The sequence below is a fragment of the Canis lupus genome, chromosome 24, assembly GCF_003254725.2.
Source record: "Canis lupus dingo isolate Sandy chromosome 24, ASM325472v2, whole genome shotgun sequence".
NCBI lineage: Eukaryota > Metazoa > Chordata > Mammalia > Carnivora > Canidae > Canis > Canis lupus.
Genome location: NC_064266.1, coordinates 43,280,303 through 43,302,519, shown reverse-complemented (window position 1 = coordinate 43,302,519; position 22,217 = coordinate 43,280,303). Strand labels below are relative to the sequence as shown.

The following is a 22,217-nucleotide window of genomic DNA, read 5'->3' as shown; positions in this document are numbered from 1 at the left end:
CCACGGTGCTCTGTGAGCCACCACTGCCTCCCAACTGCAGGTACTCCTCAGGTGACCAGTCTCCTAGCCTGGGGGTGGTGAGCTGGAAAGTGATGATGCAGATGTTGAGGGAACCTTGCCTTCCTCTTCCCATGTGTGAATGTGAGGACTCTCCAGTCTAGTGGGGGCTGTTTAAGGTAAGGTTTATCTGTACATTGTGATTCCTGCAGACAGCAGAATGTCCGCCGATTTCTTCAAATGTGGAAAAGTTTACTTTAAGAAGAATTTCCATTATAACCTTTTCCCAGGAAAACCAATAATATCACTTATTCATTTTATAAAAACAAAGTCATCTTATTTTTACTGAAATTAGAGAAAGGGTTAAACATGTATTTAAGCAGGAAAAAAAAAAAGAGGGAAATTAGGGAGGGGGAAAAAAATCATGCTTACCAGAACCAAGCAAGGAAAAAACCCTTTGGCACTGGAGGACATTTAAGTATTTCATTGTCTCACATCCCTCTGGGCTCTTGCAGGGTGGGGGTCAGGGTGGTGGACAGGGAGAGGTGGTAAGAGGCATTCCCTATACTAAGAAGTACCCTTTCCTATGGAGGATGTAAAGGGGGTATAAAGGGAAGAAATCCTCAAACCATTTAAAACACAATTCATCAGAACAAGGAAGTGCTGAAGCAAACTGTGATTTTAAAAGAGTCAGAAAAGAATAGTATTCTGGAAAGTTACATAAAATGTTAAAATAAAAATTTGAGGAAAAACCATAAAGGTAGTCAAAGTACAAACCTCCTTGAAAACACCATTCCCCTTTAAAAACAACTTTGACACATTTTGAAATGCATGCACCCAAAATTCTGTACCTCATCATTTTTTTTTTTAATTACTAAAAAAAGTAAGAAGCATTCAGTACTTACTACTGCTTCCATATCAGAAGTGTCAGTCGGAGCAAACATAGACTGAACCATAAACTTGTGTTTACTTTTCTCATTGGGGTCATAATCGAAAGGCTGTAACATCACTGAGAAAGAAAATATTTCATTAGGAGGGTCAGAGCTTGGTTACCCGCAGCCATTTGTTATGTTAAAACTTGTACCTTGGTTATAAAGCAGTTTACCAGGATTCTCATCTGAGTCTTATAAACACCCCAGGTGAGGCCAGCAGGGCAACATGCCTAGTGTCTTCTCCACTTTTCACGTCTCAAACCTGAGATCCAGAAGTTGGGGGACTCGCCCAAATCAAAGAGCAAGTAGTGGGAGAGCTCGGACTTGGGCTTAGGATCCAGGTTTTTTGATTCCTAGCCCCTGGATCATTCACAACTGCCCACCTGACACAGAGGTCTGATATAGGCCCTACAGACGAAGTAAACTAGGTACAAATACCATATGCTTTTTTGCTCAAGACAAAACAGCAAAATGATCTTTTCAAAAAGTAAACTAGAAGAATAATCCAAGACATGTAAGTGACAGTCTCATTTTAGCTTTTCTTGGTCCCATTTCCCCTATCAAGGTATTCATGTATTGCTTCAAATACAATTTGGCCAATGCAGAGTCAGGAAATTTTCACAACCAGCACAATCACAGCACGGGAGAACATAACCAGCCTACACCCCAAAAACCTAGAGGAATCTCATATACAGGCTCCCTCCGGCAAGTCACGCCCACTGCACTAAGGAGGTGCCTCCCTGTTCCTACTGGCTTCCTTAGAACTTTCCACCCTTCTGAAATGGTGGCTGCTTTGAAATACATGATCCGCTGATCCGCTGCAAGGCTCTGGCTAAACCACACATCTGGATAAATTCCGACACACACCTTTTCACACGCAGCAAATGCCTCCTGCAGCCCTGACCATGAGAAGCCCTAATACAAACTCAGTGTCTCCCATGTGCCAGAAACCTGGCTCTGTATGTTAGGCTCTGTATGTCATTTAACTTTTAAGAGGTAGGTACTGTTGCAGAGATTATTTTAATGCCTGTTTTCAAGTGAACAAACTGGAGCACAGAAAGGTTAACTAACCTGACTGAGATCACACCATGAAGGAGGGACACTCAATGCAGGTGGCCCACCACAAAGGACTGACTCGTCCTCTACCAGGTCGAGTGCTGTCCTCCACAAGCGCCTTTCCTGCAGGGCACTCATCGGGTTCTGTGGCCTTTGAGCCCCATCTTATGGTTTCCTCTAAAGCTTACTATCCACTACCCTCTGCAGCAGATAAAGGGCACATGTCCTAAACCCTAGTTCACACTGTCATGAAGCAGCAAAACTTCAGAGCCAAGTGCAACCCAGCACCCACTCCTTCTGCCACACCAGTCACTCCAATAGAAGACAGATTCACATTCTGCGAATTCACATTCCCCTATCATATCACATAAAAAAAGCAAATAGGGAATCAAAATGCAAATATCCCTGACATCCATCTTTGGGACACAGAGTTCCCTCTACCTTCAGGACAGAGAAAGTCTACTGAAATCCAACAACACAACAGATTTCAATGTTTCGGTACACACAGTTGCCCAGACAATTCTGCTGCCCACATCACCCATCTGACGTGCTCTGAGTTCCAGGGGACATTACTGGGAGATTTCTTCAAGATAAAAATCAATAAATGTACAAACCTTTCTTAAAGGTCACAATCTCAGGGTCATTAGATCAACCCCCCACCCCCCCGTCTAGCTCCATGCTCACAGTTGAGTCTGCTTCTCTCCCTCTCCCCATGCCCCCTCCCCCCATGTGTGCACATGTTCTTTCTCTCTCTAAAGTAAATATAAAAAGAAAAAGTTCGGGTCTTATACACACGTGACATCAAGTCTAGATACCGATACAGATATTCTGAATACCCAAAATCCAAAGTGTGACCACCAGCAGAGAGAACAAAAGGTCATTTAAAACTCAAGGCCACTCTACCTGGAATTTTACTCTTGCAAGTGCAGAGGCACAGTTCCCTCCCAAAAGAGCAGTCCTTGCTGGTGGCTTTGGGCCTGGAAGGCAACTATCTCTCCCTCTAGCACCACCAAGTTGGCAAGAGCTCTCCTGGGGACAGACTTGGGGCATCATCACACACATGGGCTTGACACTTAACCTCAGGGACAAATAAGCAGACTAGCAGATCAGTCCCCAGACTCTTCTGAAAGCTAAACTCCCATCATGCTTTGTCTACCTCCAGGGATGCAACAAGGAAAATACACAAGATAAACTAGGGGGCCAATACCTTCACATGTACTATGATCTCTCTTGGACAAGGACTGTCAACCTTCTTTGAAGTTGGGTCACAGTCTTCAAACTACTGTTCAGATTAATGTTCTTTTTTTCTTCTTCTTCTTAAAGATTTTATTTATTTGAAAGAGAGAGAGCGCGCTTGAGCGGGGGCCAAGGGGGGTTGCAGAGGGAGAAATAGAGTCCCCACCAAACAGGGAGCCTGACATGGGGCTCAATACCAGGATCACGAGCTGAGCAGAAGGCAGATGCCCAACTGACTGAGCTACCTAGGTGCCCCTGGATTAATGTTCATTTAAAAAAATTAATGTGAATTAGGTTTTGAGAATTTCAGGTTTCACTTGGCTGTGACAAAATCATGCTCCGGTATTTTTTTTAGCATGGGAAAGAAGAGAACTTAGTCCTACACTACAGATGTCCAGCAGCATGCAAGCTCTAAAAGCAAAAACTGCCTAATCCTTGAGATTTTATTTCCCCAGCTGTGAAAGGCCCCCTATAGTCCTCCACCATGGAGAGCTCTGAGGCTGAACCAGAATTATCTGTAAAAAGCCCTCAATGCTCAGATGATAGCAATCAGAAGACACTGCTAATTTGCAGAGAAGTTGGCTCTTTAGCTCAAACTACATTGGGTCACACACAGACAACTGACGGGTCCAGAGAACCTAAGTCCCCTTCACCTGCAAACAGCCTTAGAAATATCTCCTATTCCCCTTCCATCCCCCCCAACCCTCTTCCTTGAAGCAGTGCAAGTTAGAAAAAAAAGCCAAGAGACCTTCCTGTGGATTCTAGGCATGTGCTAAGACAAAACTGCCCCTTCCCATCTCTCCACCCCACCGGAGCTTCCCAGTCCCCTTCACAACATCCCAGGAAGGATATGAAAAGGACCTCACTGGTGCCACTGTCTACCAGGCTCCACAGAAGGCATGCTTTCAATTGCTTCTCCCAGTCAGTCCCCACAACAATCCACCAAAGAAGCCTGTGTTTCACCTTCCAGATGAGAAGACAAGGGCTGAGAAAGGCTGACTGGTCTCACTTGGATCCCATGGCCAACATATTAAAAGAAAGAGCCAGAGCTCCACACCGGCTTTGCTTCCAGAGTCAGATTCCACACCCAGGTTCTCAAAGCACTATCCAGAGAACCCCAAGGGTCTCCAAACCAAGTGATCCATACAGTCTAACAGCATGGTCATGATAACACCAAGACGTTCTGACCCTCTGCCAGTGCTGAGCTCTGCAGGGATGGCTGGTGCAAAGTGGAAGAGTAAAACCGCCAGCACCTCTTTTAAAAAAAAAAAAAAGCCAGGCAACAGTACCCACACAGCAGAGTCTTTGTGTCAGGCATTGCCACACTTGCAGCATTTTTTAAAAGGCTGTTTTCACTTAATAATATCCTGGAGGAAGCAATAAAAATGACTAATTTACTCAACTTCAACCCTTGACAACACATCTTGAAATGCAAGCACATGTGAAGCACTCTGCTGTCAGGAAAAGTGGCTATACCGCTGTTTGGGTTGTGAGCTGAACCAGAGGCTTTCTCATGGAAGACCAGTTACTTGAAAGAACAATCAACAGAAAAACAATGGTTATTCAGACCTGAGTATATATATGGCAGATATCTGCTCAAAAATGAGTGAACTTCACTCAAGGAAAACAACTTATAGTAGTTGCTGCAAATGATAAAATCCAGCTTTCTCCCAAAATGAGACTTTTGAAAAACTTCTGACATCAAGAGTTCAGTTTCTCAAACATTTGAAGACTTTTCTGATGAGATCAGTGACTTTTTGATATTGTGTCAAGAAATATGTCAACATTTAGAAGGTCTGCATAACTCAGTTAACAAAGAGTATTACAAAATCCATTCAAAGTGCAAGAGAGACCAATGCATTTTAGTGAAACAAAGTTCAAATAGTTCATTGTCATGGTTTCAAGGTTCCACATAGACCTGAACTTTAAGAAAAATGCCACTTGTCAAGTTTTGGTGTAGTATCAAAGATATCCACAGTGATCTGAAAAGGCTAGTGAAAACACTCTTTCCTTTCCCAACTATGTAAGTGTGACAAAAATGGTTTTCCTTCATATACATTCACCAAAAGAACACAATGTAACAAACTAAATAAATGTAAAAGCAGGTGTGAGAATCCAGCCTTGTCTTCTGTTAAGCCAGATATTAAAGAGATTTGCAAAACGTGTCAAATAATGCCAATCTTCTCACTGAATTTCTGACTTTTCATTAAAAATGTCCCTGTTAGCATGTAATTGACTTATTAGCATTCTTGAAGTTAATTAATACACTTTAAATTTCTCAGTTTAACTTACACCATGATAAATATTGATACAAACCCCAAATGAAAAGGCACTTTGGATCTTCAATTTCGAGATGTGTAAAGGGGTCCCGAGACCAAAAGGCTAAGCCCTGTTATTCTAACAAGCTGCCTCACATGCCCCTCCAGGGGGAAAATAACCTGGTTAAGTAATTCAAGTGAAGGACTGGTAGGTCTTTCAGTGCCTCTTAGGAGAAAGTGCAGCTTAAAAGAGAAAGCAACTAGGGTGCCTGAATGGCTCAGTCAGGGGAGCATGCGACTCTTGATCTCCGGGTTGGAAGTCCATGTTGGGTATAGAGATTACTTAAAAAGAAATTATTTAAAATAAATAGATAAATAAATAAAAGTGAAAGCAACTTCATAAACCAAGCCATGCGAGTCCCAGCGGGCATCCAGGCCCTGGGTGGAGACAGAAGTGTCCACACAGGCACCGTATGTATCCACTACAGGAAGGGGCTGGGGCTCCCTGTCTCCTCTAACCAAACCACCGGGCAGCTGATCGATCGCTCCACCTCTGCAGAAGGGTGGGTGTTGAATCCACTGCCACCACCGGATGTCACAGACATCATGAGCACACTCCAGGCCTAGAGAGCATCCAACCTACCAAGCTGCCACAGCACAGATCTGGAAAAACCGCTAGAAGGCATCACTTTCAAGTTCAACAAGAATGTAAAATCACCAAGTGGGTATTGGCAGCAATCAAATCACCTTACAAGAGCACTGGGGGCAGCGACTTGTGAAATACAAACAAGCATGAGGCTGGTGAAGTGAAAACATGGAACTGGGAGTGAAAAACCGTGGCCTGCTGGTGAACCTCCAGGAAGCTCTGGGGGTAAGGGGGCGGCAGCCCTGGCCCCAGTACCTCCACTCTCCTTCCACCTGCAGCAGCAAGTGGGAAAGAAGTGCTGGCTGCCCACCAGCTCTCGTCTCCTTGGGGGCGCCCGGCTGGCAAGCAAGGACGAGGAAGTCAAGTGGCCACCCAGACCCTGAGAACCTTCATAAAGCCTTTCTGTGTCTCACTATCCACATCCTTAACACTGCCCCTAACTCATGTTGAAAAGTTTGTATTTCTCAGCTACTATCATCTCATGTCCAATTCAATTTGCTATACCCTATTAGCTGGAGCTTTATGAGAACATGACAGAATAAATGTTGTTAATCGTTTGTTCCTTCAGCTCCATACATGCAAATTGTGACAGAAATTATGTACTTTTTTCCATGACAGGCTATAAAAGAGCTTCCCATTAACTTAATTTATTTCACTTGAATATCAGAGACACTGATGATAAAACCCTCTTAAACGAACCATCTATCCTACTTTTAAAATGTATCTGCTGATACTACATTAAAAAGAAGCCGGTTACCAGGAGACCGCTCCTCACCATTCACCAACATTAACGCTTTGTGATACGATGTCCACTGTGTCAGAGATTGCAAAAGTGGGATCCTGTTAGGAAAGGGCCTTCGGGGCTCATAAAACAGTGGGTCAGTAAGATCAGACTTTCTTCACAAGAGAAGATACGCAGAATATATGCTACTAAACACACACACACACACCCCTCAGAGAAATGATGACCTCATTAAACGCAGCACAACAGCTTCCGAGGAGAACCCAAGCAAGTTACATATCACTTTCATCTGCATCATAATGCGAACAGAGCAAATGAATGAAAGTCTCACAGGCACCACAGAACATGCTTTATTATTTGTTTTAATCTCAGAATCTTACCTTTGAGTTGTCTCCCTCCTCGTTGTACTTTACCACAATCACAGCTCAGGCCCCCATTGACACGTTTCACCAACTAAGAGATTTTCCCTCTTCCTCCCAGCGTCTCTCCCATCAAATCCCTCTGCACAGCTCCTATAACCCCTGTCAATTCAATCTCCCCTACACACCCTATTCACCATCTCCATATTCCTCAGACCAAAACCCTCCTACAAAAAAAACTCTATTTCCCAAGTAAAAGACAATTAGGTAGACCCTTTCCAGTCTCCTCAACACTCAGTATGGCCCAACAACAGGTACACACATTGTGTTGGCCACACCCCCACACTCAGGGTGTTGTCATTAGCAAAGTGTCTTCTTATCATGTTGGTCCCACCTGGCACACCCTACTGACATCTCAATATACCATTCTTCCAGAATTTAAGCCACTAATCTGACTTGGTAATGAGCGGAGTCTCAAGGTTCAGCATGCCATCAGACTCACCTGGAGTTCTTGTTAAAACACAGATGGTGGGACCCCCACCTCCAGAGTTTCTGATTCAACGGATCTGGAGTGAGGCTGAGAAAATGTATTTCTAACATAATACGGTGCTGCCAGCCCAGAGACCTGGAGAACGCATGTTCAATATATCACCTAACACTACGGCCCCCACCAGAATGCTATCTCACACCCTTGTTCTTCTTTGGGACCTTATTCTGCTACTGGACACTGCTGACACTAACATGCTTAAGCTCCTTCCCATGTTTGCCCTTCCACCCAATTTGACTAAGACCAGGAATTCACATTTTGAGATCTCATATTCTGGGTACTAGTTTCTCATTGGTTAACAGGTGTGTACCTTCTTCCCTTCCAACATTCAAAGCACTCCTGAATCATGCTCCCTCCAGAAATCTCCTTGGGGCAGCACAAAGAGAGGAAGCCCTCTTTAACTCTCAACCGTCTGGCCTCCCTTCTATTCTACATCCTGGGACCACTCACCCTCCCACCCATGGGTTCAGACAGTGGTTTCCAATCTTCCCATCACAACTATCCCCTCATTCTCCTTTTATACCGCCTGTATACCAAAAGGTTATTCTCTATCAAACTGCATTTATGGTGTAGTAATATAGTTACTTCTCCACTTTTATAAGCTAATCAGAAACAAGCTAGAGCTTGATCAGCTTAAAAGACCAGTATTACTACAAAGAGGTGAAATAATCCTAGCGTAAAACAAAGCAACTCAGCATTGTAGACTGTGTATCCTTATCATGAGTAAACTTATTACTTCCTTTAGGATTCTCAAAATGTTGAAAACATAACTGCTTTCTGAGACTCTACCTTTTCGGGCCCCCATGGATGGAACCATGAGTCTAGCAGGTAAATAATTTTATCTACTTATATATAAGTTAACATTGAATTGTCTTTGTGTTCTCTATAGGACTTTCCAATTCAGTATAGCCCATCTTAGATAACAAACTCCTCATTGTCTGGATGATTTATTTGTGCAGAGACGAGTACAAATGTACCCTCAGTGTCACTGGAAGATGAAATGTGCCAGATGCAAAGTACTGACCAAAAAACAGGCCTCATTCACTCTTTTTCTATCTTTTAAAACATACATCTTTTTAAAAACTCCAACATACTTCCCTGTCTCCTGAATACAATATAGCCTTTTCGTGATTGACTCTTGGGATTATGAATACCCATTATATACTGTCTTAGAAAGACCTACAAGACATGGCTCTTGGGATTGATCAAGTAGAATACGGAGTAATTCCAGATCCCTGCTGTTATTTCTGAACTCTCTTCCCTACTTGCTTTTTGTGATATTCCTGTCCATGACTTCATTCTGGCCTGTGACGGGCTGGACAGCAGGACAAGGCTAACAGTCTAAGAACAGGGGCCCCTGGCTGACTCGGTTGGTGGAGTGTGCAGCTCTTAAACTTATTAGGGTTGTGAGATCAAGCCCCATGTTGGGTGTAGAGATTAGTTAAAAATAAAATCTTTAGGGATCCCTGGGTGGCGCAGTGGTTTGGCGCCTGCCTTTGGCCCAGGGTGCAATCCTGGAGACCCGGGATCGAATCCCATGTCAGGCTCCCGGTGCATGGAGCCTGCTTCTCCCTCTGCCTGTGTCTCTGCCTCTCTCTGTGACTATCATAAATAAATTAAATAAATAAATAAATAAATAAATAAATAAATAAATAAATAAATAAAATAAAATAAAATGAAATCTTTAAAATAATAATAAAGAGTAAGTAAGAGAGTTGAGATGAAGAGCTCAAGTGTTTAAATATGCAAGAAACTATGAGTGAAAAGAACAGAACTCCTGGCTGCTCCAAAGCTGTATGTACTTTCCATCCTCAGTGAGGTAGACTCAGTACTGAGAAGTCCTCTTGATCATGATTTTTGAAGATGTAAAGAATAGTTTCATACTCCTAGAAAGTAAAACACGGGATTCTTCTTAAGAAACTTAAATATCACAATAAACTTTTAAAAAAATCTTAAGAAATATAATTAGGTTGAATTTTTGTTAATTTCTTTGTAAAAAAACAAAATCTCTCATCTATCTGGTTTTAAGATTAAAGGTATCTTTTAAGTATGAATGTGAATTGTTCTTGTCTGAGAAGAATAAACGTGGTTCATAAAACCCATTTATAAAAAGGTTTCACTTATCAGAGACTTCAAAAGCAAATGATCAAACAAAGAAGAATGTTACTGTTAAGATGCCCAAACCCCCCAAATTTAGCTCTTGCTATCAGCACTTGACAGATGAATGCCTGGCTTCTTTCTCTAAGGGCAGTGCATTTATACGCTGGTGCTAATCACCTAAAAGCTGCAGCCCAAGGTTGACTGGTCCAGGACAGGCAAGCAGCTCCATTAAACTGAGTCAGCAAAATCTTAAAAGGATTAATTATCAATTGCAATACTACCCAATTACTTTAATTGACCAATGTTTCCATCCAAGAAGAGCTGCTGATATGCATTCTCTGTCCTCAGGATTTTACTGGAAGAACTTTATGCTTTAACATGTGATTGAAAGGAGTGCTGGAAAGAGTTGCATCTCAGGAGTGAACAATGCGCCTTAATTCTTTGAATTTTAATTCAAAATACTGATTCAGACACTACTAGATTTGTGGTTGTTTGTCTTTAATCCATTTTCAATTCCCAGGATTCACTTAGTAAAGTGTATCTGTACCTAAATATTGGTATCTTTAATGACTCTTTCCAATGCCCCCCCCACACACAGATATTTTGCATTTCTAATTTGCTTGGTACAAAGGCAACCAATGTGCATAATTGAACTGCAAATGGAAGCATGCTTGCTACTTTAGTGAAATTAGAATTCAGTGAAGGTTATAAAAATATTAAACTTAATATCATATTACAGGAAGCATAAGTATTTTTGATGGGCCCATAATTTTACCACTTCACCTGCTGTATCCGCTGGCAAACATGGTTTGGAATATTAATGGAAAACTCCCTCATTATTAAACTGCAGTATTAAAAAAAAAATCCACAACCGCTAACAGCTTACCACAAAGACATTTTCAGAAATTATCTACCTTAAAAATATTTTCCCACCAGACAGTTCAGAAAATAGATTTAATTTTGTAAAGCTAGAACAAATGGGGAGACCCCCCACTGATTCAAACAATTCATTAATTCAAAAAGTTCTATTTTCCTTGCATTTAAAATCTCAGGGGGGAAAAAAATCCAATCTCCTCTTCCCCAATCTCCATTTAAGTGTAGCTATTTTGCTGAGGTCCAGATTTGAATAATTCAAAACCATCTCTAGTAGATGGTGTGTATCAAGGAGCAAGGGCCAAAACCATGGCATTTTGGGCCAAAGGATGCAAACAGAAAGCGCTCAGCACTCTTTCATCTACTACACTGCTCATCCAATAGGCAGAGACCACAGAAGGGGCTACTGGGCGGATGAGATGAGATGAGCACCTACATAAAGGACAAAGGAAAGGACTCCCATCCTAGACCCAGGTGACCAGACCCAAAACCACCCCTTTGGGAAAGCCATGCATTTTTCACCTACAGACACAAAGTTTAGATTATGCCTGTTTCCAACCCCAGTTTACCACCTAAGTTTTTTTGTTTTTGTTTTTTTCCACCTAAGTTTTTAAAACAGAGTCGTTATTTTTAAGAACTCAGTAAGTAATGTGCCATCTTCCGGAGAAAATAACAAGATAGCTCAGAGTCTGGACTTTGGACACACAATGTAAGCTCCCTCGAATATCAAGCTTACCTGAAAGCTAAGAAGAGTTTCACAGGGTGCCTCAGAAAGATATCTGATAGCTACAAAGTCTCTCCTCTCCCCCCCCCCCCAATATAAACCTGATTTGTGTGCCTTCAAAACCTCAGTCCGTCTGGCCAGCTATATGGGTGGATCTCCTCCTCCTCCTCCCTCTTCCTTCTTTCCCTCCCTGCCCCTGCTCTCAAAGAATGATTTATAACCTTCCCTAATAGGTAGCACATCCCAAGGGTTTTCAGAAATGGGAGAGAAATAATGTACTAGGCATGTCCTTTGCAGGTATGCTGTGACATTCTGTGTGGTAGACAGGGCAATGCTGGTAGTATTTTAAGTTGATTTGATGGCCATCTTTTGATAGATTATATTTGAAAATTCACTAGTAGCTTTTCACTAGAGAACAAATGCATATTATAGAAAGAAAAATACATATTTCTTCTTTAAATTAGCAAAAGTCCATTAATAAAATGTATGGAATTAATTTATTTCTAAAAAAGCAATTCAAACATAATACAATCCATGTTCAACAAAAACTACCCAGTTTTTGTCAAAGCTAGTGAGAAAAAAAACACAATTCCACTATTGTGCTATGCTTTCAGTTGACACAGCACTGGGAAGTACTCTGTGAGGTAGATACCATTCCTTCCATTTTATAAATGAGAAAACTAGAACCTAGAGACATTGATGGATCAGCCAAAGATCAGCCAACAAGTTAAACAGCACAACCAAGTTTCCCATTCAGGTTCCCAGACCTCAAATCTAGTGATCTTTGAGGAGACTGGGTGATGCCAAATTTGGCCATGTGGACACCTGGCCTTTCGGCAATCTGCACTGCCTGTCTGCTGGTATCTTTCTTGTCCTGAGGATATTCTCTATCCCACAGGAACCTAGAAACTCTACGTACTCACGAAGATGTCATCATATAGCTGCATTTTAAGAGGACCTCAGAGAAGCCCAGTGCTTTTAACCTCAAAGTATGAATGTCTAATAAATTATACAATGGTCCCTCAGCATGCAAAGCTGCAACAAATGGGTGCCAGCCTCCCTTGTTAACTGGAGATGGTGTCCCAGAAATGCAATGACATCTGGCTTCACCCAGATGCACCTGAAGCAGTGAGATTAAATACACACCAAGTAAAAACAAAGGAGCCTTTTCTCATGTACAAACAGAATTTTGTTTCATCTAAGAATAAGGCCTGTAGACACAGGGTATTTTATTATTCATTTGCTTTCCCCCAAGTACATTACATTTTGAGAACCATGGTACTTTATACTTTACATTCATTTGTTAGTGGGGTCACTTCCTAACATTGTTAAGGCAGTTTCTTATCACAGAAGAGCCACTGAACCAGCAGCAAAGCTAGTTTCAAGTACCAGCTCTAGTACTAATCACCCATGTGACTGTAGATAATCACACCTATTCTCTAGACCTTCCATTCTTATCTGCAAAGAAAGAATGCCACCACAAAATCTTGGGTCTTCTTTAAGGAATTATAAATCAAAACAAATGCCTTGGAGTAATGCTTTAAAAAAAAGTTTTTTAATTAAAAAAAAAATTAAAATAGGGGTACATGGGTGGCTCAGTCAAACATCTGATTCTTGGTTTCAGCTCAGGTCATGATCTTGGGGTTGTGAGACTGAGCCCCACATCAGGTTCTGTGCTCAGCGGGGAGTCTGCTTGAGATTCTCTCTTTCTCACCCCCGCCTCCCCTGGGTTGAGTGCTTTTTCTCTCTCAAGTAAATGAATAAATAAAATCTTAAAAAAAAAAACACATTCCTATGATGGGGGAGGGATGAATCTTTTTGAAAAGAGACACACATTTATATTTCATACTGGAAAGCACACCTACACTGTACAACTGCCTGTGGAGGCTATTTTATTCAGAAAGTATGTTGCTGCCTTCTTATTTACCGTGAAAATTGGTAATTCTCATCTACTGACAACCTTGCTCAAATTTGATATGGGCAAAGAAATCAAGAGGAAAAACAAAAGTCAATAAAAGAGGAGAATAAAGATTTCAGCTGCCTTTGATTTCAGCAGAAAAACTGAAACCATACGAATCCAAGGGGTACAGAAATACCAACACCTTGGACCCCTTCCTTACCCAGCACACTGCACTTTAGTCTGGGCTTTGGAGCCAGACACAGTGAACCAATGTTGGCTGTGTCACTTGCTAGCTTTGTGAGCCTACAGCCACGGGTCTCTTTCTTAGTACAAGGCAGGTAATGATGCATTCCTCACAGGCCAAGTAACAGAAATTATAGAAGATAATGTGTGTGCTGGCCCAGCACAAAGGAGACCCTCAATAAAATCTGGCTCTCGCCCTCCTGACTTCCTGGATAACAACCCAATTCAAGAGTCCAGATCAGGTCTTGCAGCCTCAGAGAGAACACAGGGGGATAGTTGGTGTGGGAGCACCATAATGAGAGAGACCAATGGGTGTGGGGAATAAGAGTTTGCAGAAATGATCAGATAATGAAACACCTTGTATCTTTCCAAAGAGGTGAATCATTTTCCTTTAGGTGTCAAATGAATAGCCAAATGCATCACAATCAAAATCTGTCATGGAAAAAGCCAGTCAGGTACCCATTTCAATGAGTAGTAGAGCTTCTAATGATGCAGAACCCTCTGTGACACAAAGTCTCTTGATTTTTACAGGATAAACACACACTCCCCCACAGTTCCTCCACAAATACAAAAGGCATCCTGAATCCAGAAGTTCTAATGAGCTGAAAGTTTATTCCATTTCTAAAAGACATTTAAACGCAAACCCATCACTTACATCTCCTTAATTCTAAAATCCAATTCTCAATCTGGGCACTTTACCAGCATCTTTTCAAAAGCTGGACTTTGGAAAATATATGCATTCTCAGACAGAAAGGGAAAAACCCATCAGACACGCACAAAACTTTCGCCCTTGGATATATTCCAGTCTCCTCAGTCCTCACCTCCCCAAGCTTTTCACCATCAGTAAAGTGCAGTTACCAATCATTGGGAATGACACGAGCCTAATGTCAGAAACCATTTAGCTTAAATAAGAAAATAACTCCATTTAGCGTTCTCCCACAAAGTAAAATTAAGTTTGTTTAGCCCTTTTTTATTTATTGCCAAAGGGCAGATTTAATTTCAAGGGAGTGAAAACCAAACTCATTCTGAAGTAAAGTCTGAAGTTACCACTTTAATTTTGCTTTAACTATTGAGGCACAGAAGGCTGTAAGCAAGAAACCAAAGAGGCATTAATTATGGAAAACCAACAGTGGAGTGGGACCCACTAAGTGTTTTAATCAGAGAGTGGAGGGTTGAGGGAGAAGTGTGTGGTCTTATTTTGCTATTGCAAACTCAAACTTTAAGAAACCCTACTGGCTTCGGGGGACCTTGTGGCCCACCTCTGTGGGCCTCCAATCTCGGGACTTACCAGATACATTAATGGAGGCCCCTGCATCGATGATCCCACTGTTGGGCCTCACGCAGTACCTACGTGGTGCCGTGGTCTTCACTTTAAAACACACATTTCGGTCTGTTGGGTTGCCAAGCTTTAGGTTGGTGGTGACGACATCAGTGAAGGGACCTGTGGAATGAGACAGAGACTGATTGGAGATCTGGTGAGACAAATTTAGAAGACTGATCTATGCTCCAGGGTGGGAAAGGAATATGGGGTATATGGTTAGGGGAAGATTCAAGATCCAGAACTAGTGCACTATCATTGGATGGGAGAAAGGAACTGAGGTTAATGGCTGGCAGTAGCTTCTGAAATTCACCATGTTCTTACCACACCACCAGGCAATCTAGGTAAGTGTTCTAACATCTAGTTTCTCCTTGAAACCTCACAACTTTATGGTTATTGTGGCTTTACCGATGAGAAAATGGGCTCAGGAATATGCATTTCTTGTCTAAGCGTTCATGCTAGTTAGTAATAGGTAGTTAGGATCTGAACCAGGCAGCCTGAATCCAAGACCAGTTCTTAACCTATGTTAAATACTGATTTCTACAATAAGATGAACTCTAATAGGGAGAATCTGGAGGACTAAACTAGGTTCCACAATTATCAAAGGCAGAGTGTGCCAAGGGCAGCATATGTAAGAAAAACTTTGAGGTGTAAATGGTCTATAAACACAGAAATTCCCCACAATACAGTGTTGCTGCCATGGCATTAATTACAGCAAATTCAGAGTCCTGCTAGACAGCCCACACCTGAAACGTCATGTTCAGCTTTATAACTACACAGGCTACTGGGAAGACTGAAACAAAGCTCAGTGCCCTGAAGGTATTTTTTATTATTATTATTTATTCATTTTCTACTTTATTAGATTTTTTAATTAAAAAAGTAAAACACGCTTCTTAAAACAAGCCAAACAATAAGAGATGTATAAAGAGGAAGTTAATAAGCTTTCCTTGTCCCCTGAGGTAACTAATATGGGAGATATCTTACCAGTTTTTGTATCTCTAGAATACAGAATACATTCTATATCTCCAGGCACTGTGCCTGGCATCTAGTAAAGGTCTCAGTGTGTGTGTATCTAGATAGATGACAGATGACAGAGGGGGAGGGGGAGAGAGAGAGAGAGAGAGAGAGAGAGGCAGGCAGGCAGGCAAAGATATTCACTAAGGAGGAAACTACCTGGTGGATAAGCTGTAGTAAAATTAAAATCTCAAGCTGCTTTCTCTCCTTCAGAAGTGCTCAGGGTGTAAAAAATCAATTTGATATGGGCTTAACTTAAATATAAATTAAGAAATCAATAATAATGGAAAGGAAGAAAGCAAAAGGACTCAGTTCCAGAATCAAATAAACTACAGACAGTTCTGCCACAAAGCTTAGTTTGAAATCATGAATTTGTTCCAATGTGATTGATGTGCATATTAGGGGGACAATCTAAGCATAAAACAAATTTCACATTTACTTATGCATGATTTTGTCTGCAAGAAATGCTACATGAACACAGAAAACTGCATCCAGCTAGACCAAGCTGACTAGAAACACGTAAAATACACCCCTACACACACCTCAACCCCTATTTGCTACCTCAGCTCACCTGTGGGTTAGCAGCCACACCCACCCACACCTGATGTCACCACCTGCCCGCCTTCCTCCACTGTACAGTGACTTACAAACTACAACTCTTCCGATGCCACTTCCACAAGCAAACTTCATGTCTTCTTCAAGGTGAAGTGCCATGTTTATTGAATATATATGTATTTCTAACCCGTTTAATGTGTGTAAAACCATGATTAGGTTCCTATCTGTGTGTGTGCACGACCAAAAGTTTTTGAATGCTCTACACTTAATGTCATCTCTCTAAGTCCTGTTTATCGTGCTATTATTTTACATAGTATGATGATTTTTAGGAATGTGTATGTCGCATTATAGCAGAATCAACCGTACTCCTGGGTCATCTACTGTTTGGAGTTACTTACACCAAGACTCATCTTCATTTCGTGGGCAATGGCACCTTCAAGAATGAAATACCTGAAAAGAATGTTTCCATCCGATTACCTTTCCAATAAGCCCTGAGTTTGGCCCTCTGGGAGTCAGACATTTTATAGGTGCAGTTGTAGCCAGATATGGGTAAAAGCACCTTTGGTAGTGCATCTCACCGAATGACACCCCTCACAACCTTCTCACTACACTCTTATTGAGAACCAAGTCCACTCCTTATTGAGAACCAAAGCTTACCCAAGAGGGCAGGTGCCCTGTGGCCTAAGAAGATTTTCAGCTATAATGAAGGAGAGCCACATGCTGACAACGCTCCATCCTCGTATCAAGTTTTTGGCATCAAGGGAGAAACAGGATACTTGGTGCTGAGACAGTGTTTGAAGGATTATGGAGGCAGCAGCTCTCTATAACTCCACCCTTTTCCACCTTCCACAAAGCACACAATCTGACTTATCCCCCACTAAGTCTCTTTACTTGCTTAAGAGTGGAGATCACTTCAGCAATGGTAAAAGGAAAAAAGAACAGCTAAACACAATTCTGATTTTCTGGGGTCAAAGAGAGCAATTACAAACACACACACACACACACACACACACACTCACTCACGCATGCACAAACGGCACATACACCTATGTGGGCATAACCACCAAACACGTACACATTCTCTGGCCTTTACATGAGAGCTGCCAATCCCAACAACTCCATGTAAACGCAGCTCCAGTTCAGGTAGCTCCACAATGCTGGGGCAAAGAAGAAAACAGACAAAACTGTGTCTACATAAAGAGACACCTGAAAAGGAGTGAGCTTTCAAATATAAAGCCTGGGGGCAGGGGTATAAAAGTTATTAGTTTCAACAAAATTCTGTCTCAAGAACATGGAAGCATCTTCAGATCAGAATGCCAAAAATCCATAATGGCCCACAATCACATCCAAACAAAAACGGACTTTCATAAGGCGGTCTAAGCATACTGAGCAGAAAATAGAGTTGTTGGCAAGATTTCACTGTGATGAAATTAAGAATATTTACCTGTTTCCAACTCAGATTGTAGTGTCTCCTCTTCCTTGCCCTACCTCAAGAAGTTGGAGGTAGGGGAGCACCAAAATTTAAGTATTTGGTTATCCCTTACACTGACCTTTTCTTCTAGGTATTCCACAAAAATAAACCAAATTTAACTGTAAACACTAAGTGGGTTTTTGGAAATTCCCCCAGTTAATCTATTACATGGTAATTTAAGTAATGTTTCACATTATGAATCACATAAAAGGTAGTCTGAATTATTAAAAGAAAAACAATATTTGTAATAATAAGTAGAATAAAATAAATAACCCAGGTTTCTCCCTTAACATTAAATCCTGGGCTTTTTAAGCATTTGAGATTTCTTGCACTTACGTAGGTTATTTGTAAAAATCTAGAGGGAACTATACTGAAAATACAAGCAAGTGAACAACATTGTTAAAACAGCAAAGTCTCATGAGTAAAAACCAGACATTTTGTAAAAACAGGCCAGCCCTCTTCTCCCCACCCTGGGCAATGTACTCTAAGAATTTTATTGAAAATAAATTATATTCGATTTGAGTAATTATAGGAAATAAACCATGTTAGTGATCTCCTTTTCCCCCGTATTAATGAATTAGAATATACAAAAAAACTCAATAAAAATGATGTAAAGGCTTATGAGCATCATTCAGATTTTTACTAGTCACTTTCATTTCATAAAACTGCCATTTCCATTAAAGCATTATGTAAAAAATGGGATTTTACTATACCAACATGCATATTTATCACCAATGAATTTAAACATTGCTTATAAAGTACAGAGTCAATTTTACAAATGAAATCTCCTTCAAAAGTTAGACTTTTTTCCTCCAAGAAATGAAAAAATGATTTGGTACCTCTAGAACCATAGCACATACTTTAATCATTTTTCTTTCCAATTTTTTTATTCCTTATTTCATATAATGTTTATACAAAACTAGGAGCTAAGGATCTAAAATGTGAAATGAAGGCCAAAAAAATGAAGCAATATGATTTGGGACAAATTAGGAATAATCTTTAACATTTTGATTTTTCTTAACAATTTGAGTAATATTCTTTATGCCCCATATTATAAATACTCATCTGTGAAAATTCTTGAGTTTGTAGATGCTCATGAATACCAAGGACTAAGTTGAGTATGGACTCCTTGACATGCTCTAAATGGAATTTAGATAAAGCTAAGCACAGTATAAACTGTTTTCTCCACCAAGGCGTGACTTACTGTCATTCTGAAGTGTGTATTTTCAGACAGTAAGACGATCTGAAACTCACCTGTCTTAGAAAGCAAAGAATACAGAGACTACAAAACCAGAAGAAGTATTCATTGCACTAAAGGTGAAAGGAGGAACAGTTAATTTTTCAGTCTTACAAACATGGAGTCTTGGAATTATAAAATGCTGGTTTAAAAGCCAAGGAAAGAAGATCACAATCCAGCAAACTTCTCAACAGTAAGAGGCCAGGTTCCAAGTACTGAAAATTTCATCAAAAATGGCTGGATAAACTTATCAAGCAGGAAACACAGGAACATTTTTCAGGAAAAAAAAAAGTATTCCATTAAATCTTTAAACATTTTACCAATCTATGCAGAGTACAAGTATTGTATTTCTCTTCTGTAATCATTCAATCGTTCATTCGTTCATTCAGAGACCCAGAGAGAAAGAGACCAACGACAGCCTTCCTTTCAGGAAATGCAAATACCATTTTTTTTTTTAAAGATCCCATTTGTTTATTCATGAGAGAGAGAGAGAGAGAGAGAGAGAAAGAGAAAGAGAAAGAGAAAGAGAAAGAGAAAGAGAAAGAAAGAGAGAGAGACAAGCAGAGACACAGGCAGAGGGAGAAGCAGGCTCCATGCAGGGAGGCCGACATGGGACTCAATCCCAGGTCTCCAGGATCAGGCCCTGGACTGAAGGCAGCGCTAAACCACTGAGCCACCGGGGCTGCCCCTACAAATACCATTTTTACAAAAGAATAAGAGCTCAGGTCCCAATGATGTAAAAGTAAGAGGGAAAACTGCCAAGTGAACTCAAAACTCCATCTCGGCCTTGCTTACCTGTGTAACCTCAAGCACATCTTACGCCCCACACCCTATCAGTAAACAGCAGGACAGAATTTTTTAAGGAATAAATATATCATTCATTTTTACTCAACAATTCAATTTACTAGAATGAATATAAATACACACACACACACACCTCAAACACAAGAAACTGTAAGACTCCTAGAAGATAACACAGAAGAAAATCTAGATGGCTTTGGGTTTGGCAGTGATTCTTCAGAGACACCACCAAAGGCATCATCCATGAAAGAAATAATTGACAAGCACTACTTCATTAAAGTGAAAAACGTCTGCTTTGCAACGGGCACTGTCAGGAGAATGAGAAGACAAATAGGCCACAGACTGGGAGGAAATATTTGCAGAAGACACATCTGATAAAGGACTGTCATCCTAATATACAAAGAACTCAGTAAGTAAATGGACAACACAAAAAATGGGCAGAAGATCTGAACAGATACCTCACCAAAAAAGATAGACAGATGGAAAATAAGATAAACAAATGGAAAAATATGTTCAACATATGTCATTAGGAAACTGCAAATTAAAACAATAATTAAACAGTGAAATACCAACACACACTTATCAGAAGAGCCAAAATCTAAAACACTGACATCATCAAACACTGGCCAGGATGTGGGGCAGCAGGAGTTCTCATTCCTTCCTGATGGGAATAAAAAATGGCGTAGCCATTTTGGAACAGAGTTTGGCTGTTTCTTAAAAACAAAACAAAACAAAACAAAAAACTAAACATACTCCTGCCATACAATCTAGCAATCGCACATCCTAGTATTCACTAAAAGGAGTCAAAGATTCACATCCACCCAGAAATCTGCACATCGATGTTTATAGCAGCTTTTTCGTAATTGTCAAAACTTGGAAGCAACAAAGCTGTCCTTCAGTAAGTGAATGGATAAACTTGTCCATCCAGACAATGGAATATTATTCTGTGCTAAAATGAGCTATCATGCCATAATTCAGACTTGGAGGAATCTTAAATGTGTATTAGAGTAAGTGAAAAAAGCCAATCTGAAAAGACTACATCCCGTATGATTTCAATTATAGAATCATTCTAGAATAAGCAAAACTATGTAAACTAAAAAGGATCAGTGGTTGCCAGAAGTTGGGAGGAGAATGACTAAATAGGTGGAATACAGGGGATTGTTAGGGCAGTGAAATTATTCTGTATGATACTACAATGGTCGATGCATGTCATTATATATATTTGTCAAAATCCATAGGATGTGCAACACCCAGCCGGACCCTAACATAGACTACAAACTGGGTGATAATGATGTATTGATGTAGGTTAGTCAGTGTTAACAGATGTGGCCCTCTGGTGCTGGAAGCTGATAGTGAGGAAGGCTGTACATATGTGGAGTCGGGGGTACACAGGAGCCCTCCGTACTTTCTGCTCAATTTTGTTGTGAACTGGAAACTGCTTTAAAAAACAAAGTGTTTCTTTGTTTTTCAAAAAAAAAAAAAAAAAAAAGAGAGAGAGAAAAGAAGTATTTGGACTTTGTACTAATGCAGCTTTGGTAGCACCTTCAACACTTCTGATATTAAATTTTAATTGTGAAATATTCATGTATTTTATGTGTACACAAAAATGAATAAAGTATATATGCACACACACATATACGTATACATGAAGAATGATGCTTTGCTTTGCAAAGAAATTGCTTTTCTTCCTTTTTCTGGAGTTCATGAAATCCTGGTGCTAGAAATACAAACCCTTCCTTTATAATATGTTCCTAATGTAGCTACAATACTTTGAAATTCAAACTATATGTGTTACCAAATAACTTATATACCAAATTGATATATAATCTATCAGGTTTCAGCTTTCCAGATATAAACTTAAAGTTATTAGCTCCACAACAGTTATTTTTTTTCACTCTGCATAAAAAGAGCTGTATTACTTTATATTTTTGCAAACACAATTTAGGTACAGTATCTCTCCTTCCTTCAACCCTTCCAAAAAAACAACTTACCATATTTCATTTCAACTCTGAAAAGATTACCTTCTGGGAAGGTAATAATCTGTCTCCAGAACCCTAGGACCGATGATGGATTTTGTTAAGACAATAAAATCATGCTTTTCAATACAACAGACTTCGTGCATGGGAAAAATATACAGGAATGGGGAGAAATGGACACTATGAAGCAAAGTCTGTAGGATATCTTACAGATGTCTTTAAAATTTATCTG

At 40.4% G+C, this 22,217-nt stretch overlaps 1 protein-coding gene across 4 annotated transcripts in view; it reads right to left on the bottom strand.

Annotated features, from left to right (window-relative positions):
• The window catches only part of VAPB (VAMP associated protein B and C), a 50,472-nt gene that overhangs the window by 8,986 nt on the left and 19,269 nt on the right, over nt 1-22,217 (bottom strand). For 3 of the 4 annotated variants that reach the window (XM_025470517.3, XM_025470515.3, XM_025470516.3), the window contains exons 2-3: nt 14,902-15,054; nt 903-1,006 (exon numbers count right to left, since the gene is read on the bottom strand). In XM_025470517.3, coding sequence (XP_025326302.1) covers nt 903-1,006; nt 14,902-15,054 — 257 coding nt within the window. The remainder of the gene's footprint in view (nt 1-902; nt 1,007-14,901; nt 15,055-22,217) is intronic. The other variant, XM_049100503.1, reaches the window with a different exon arrangement.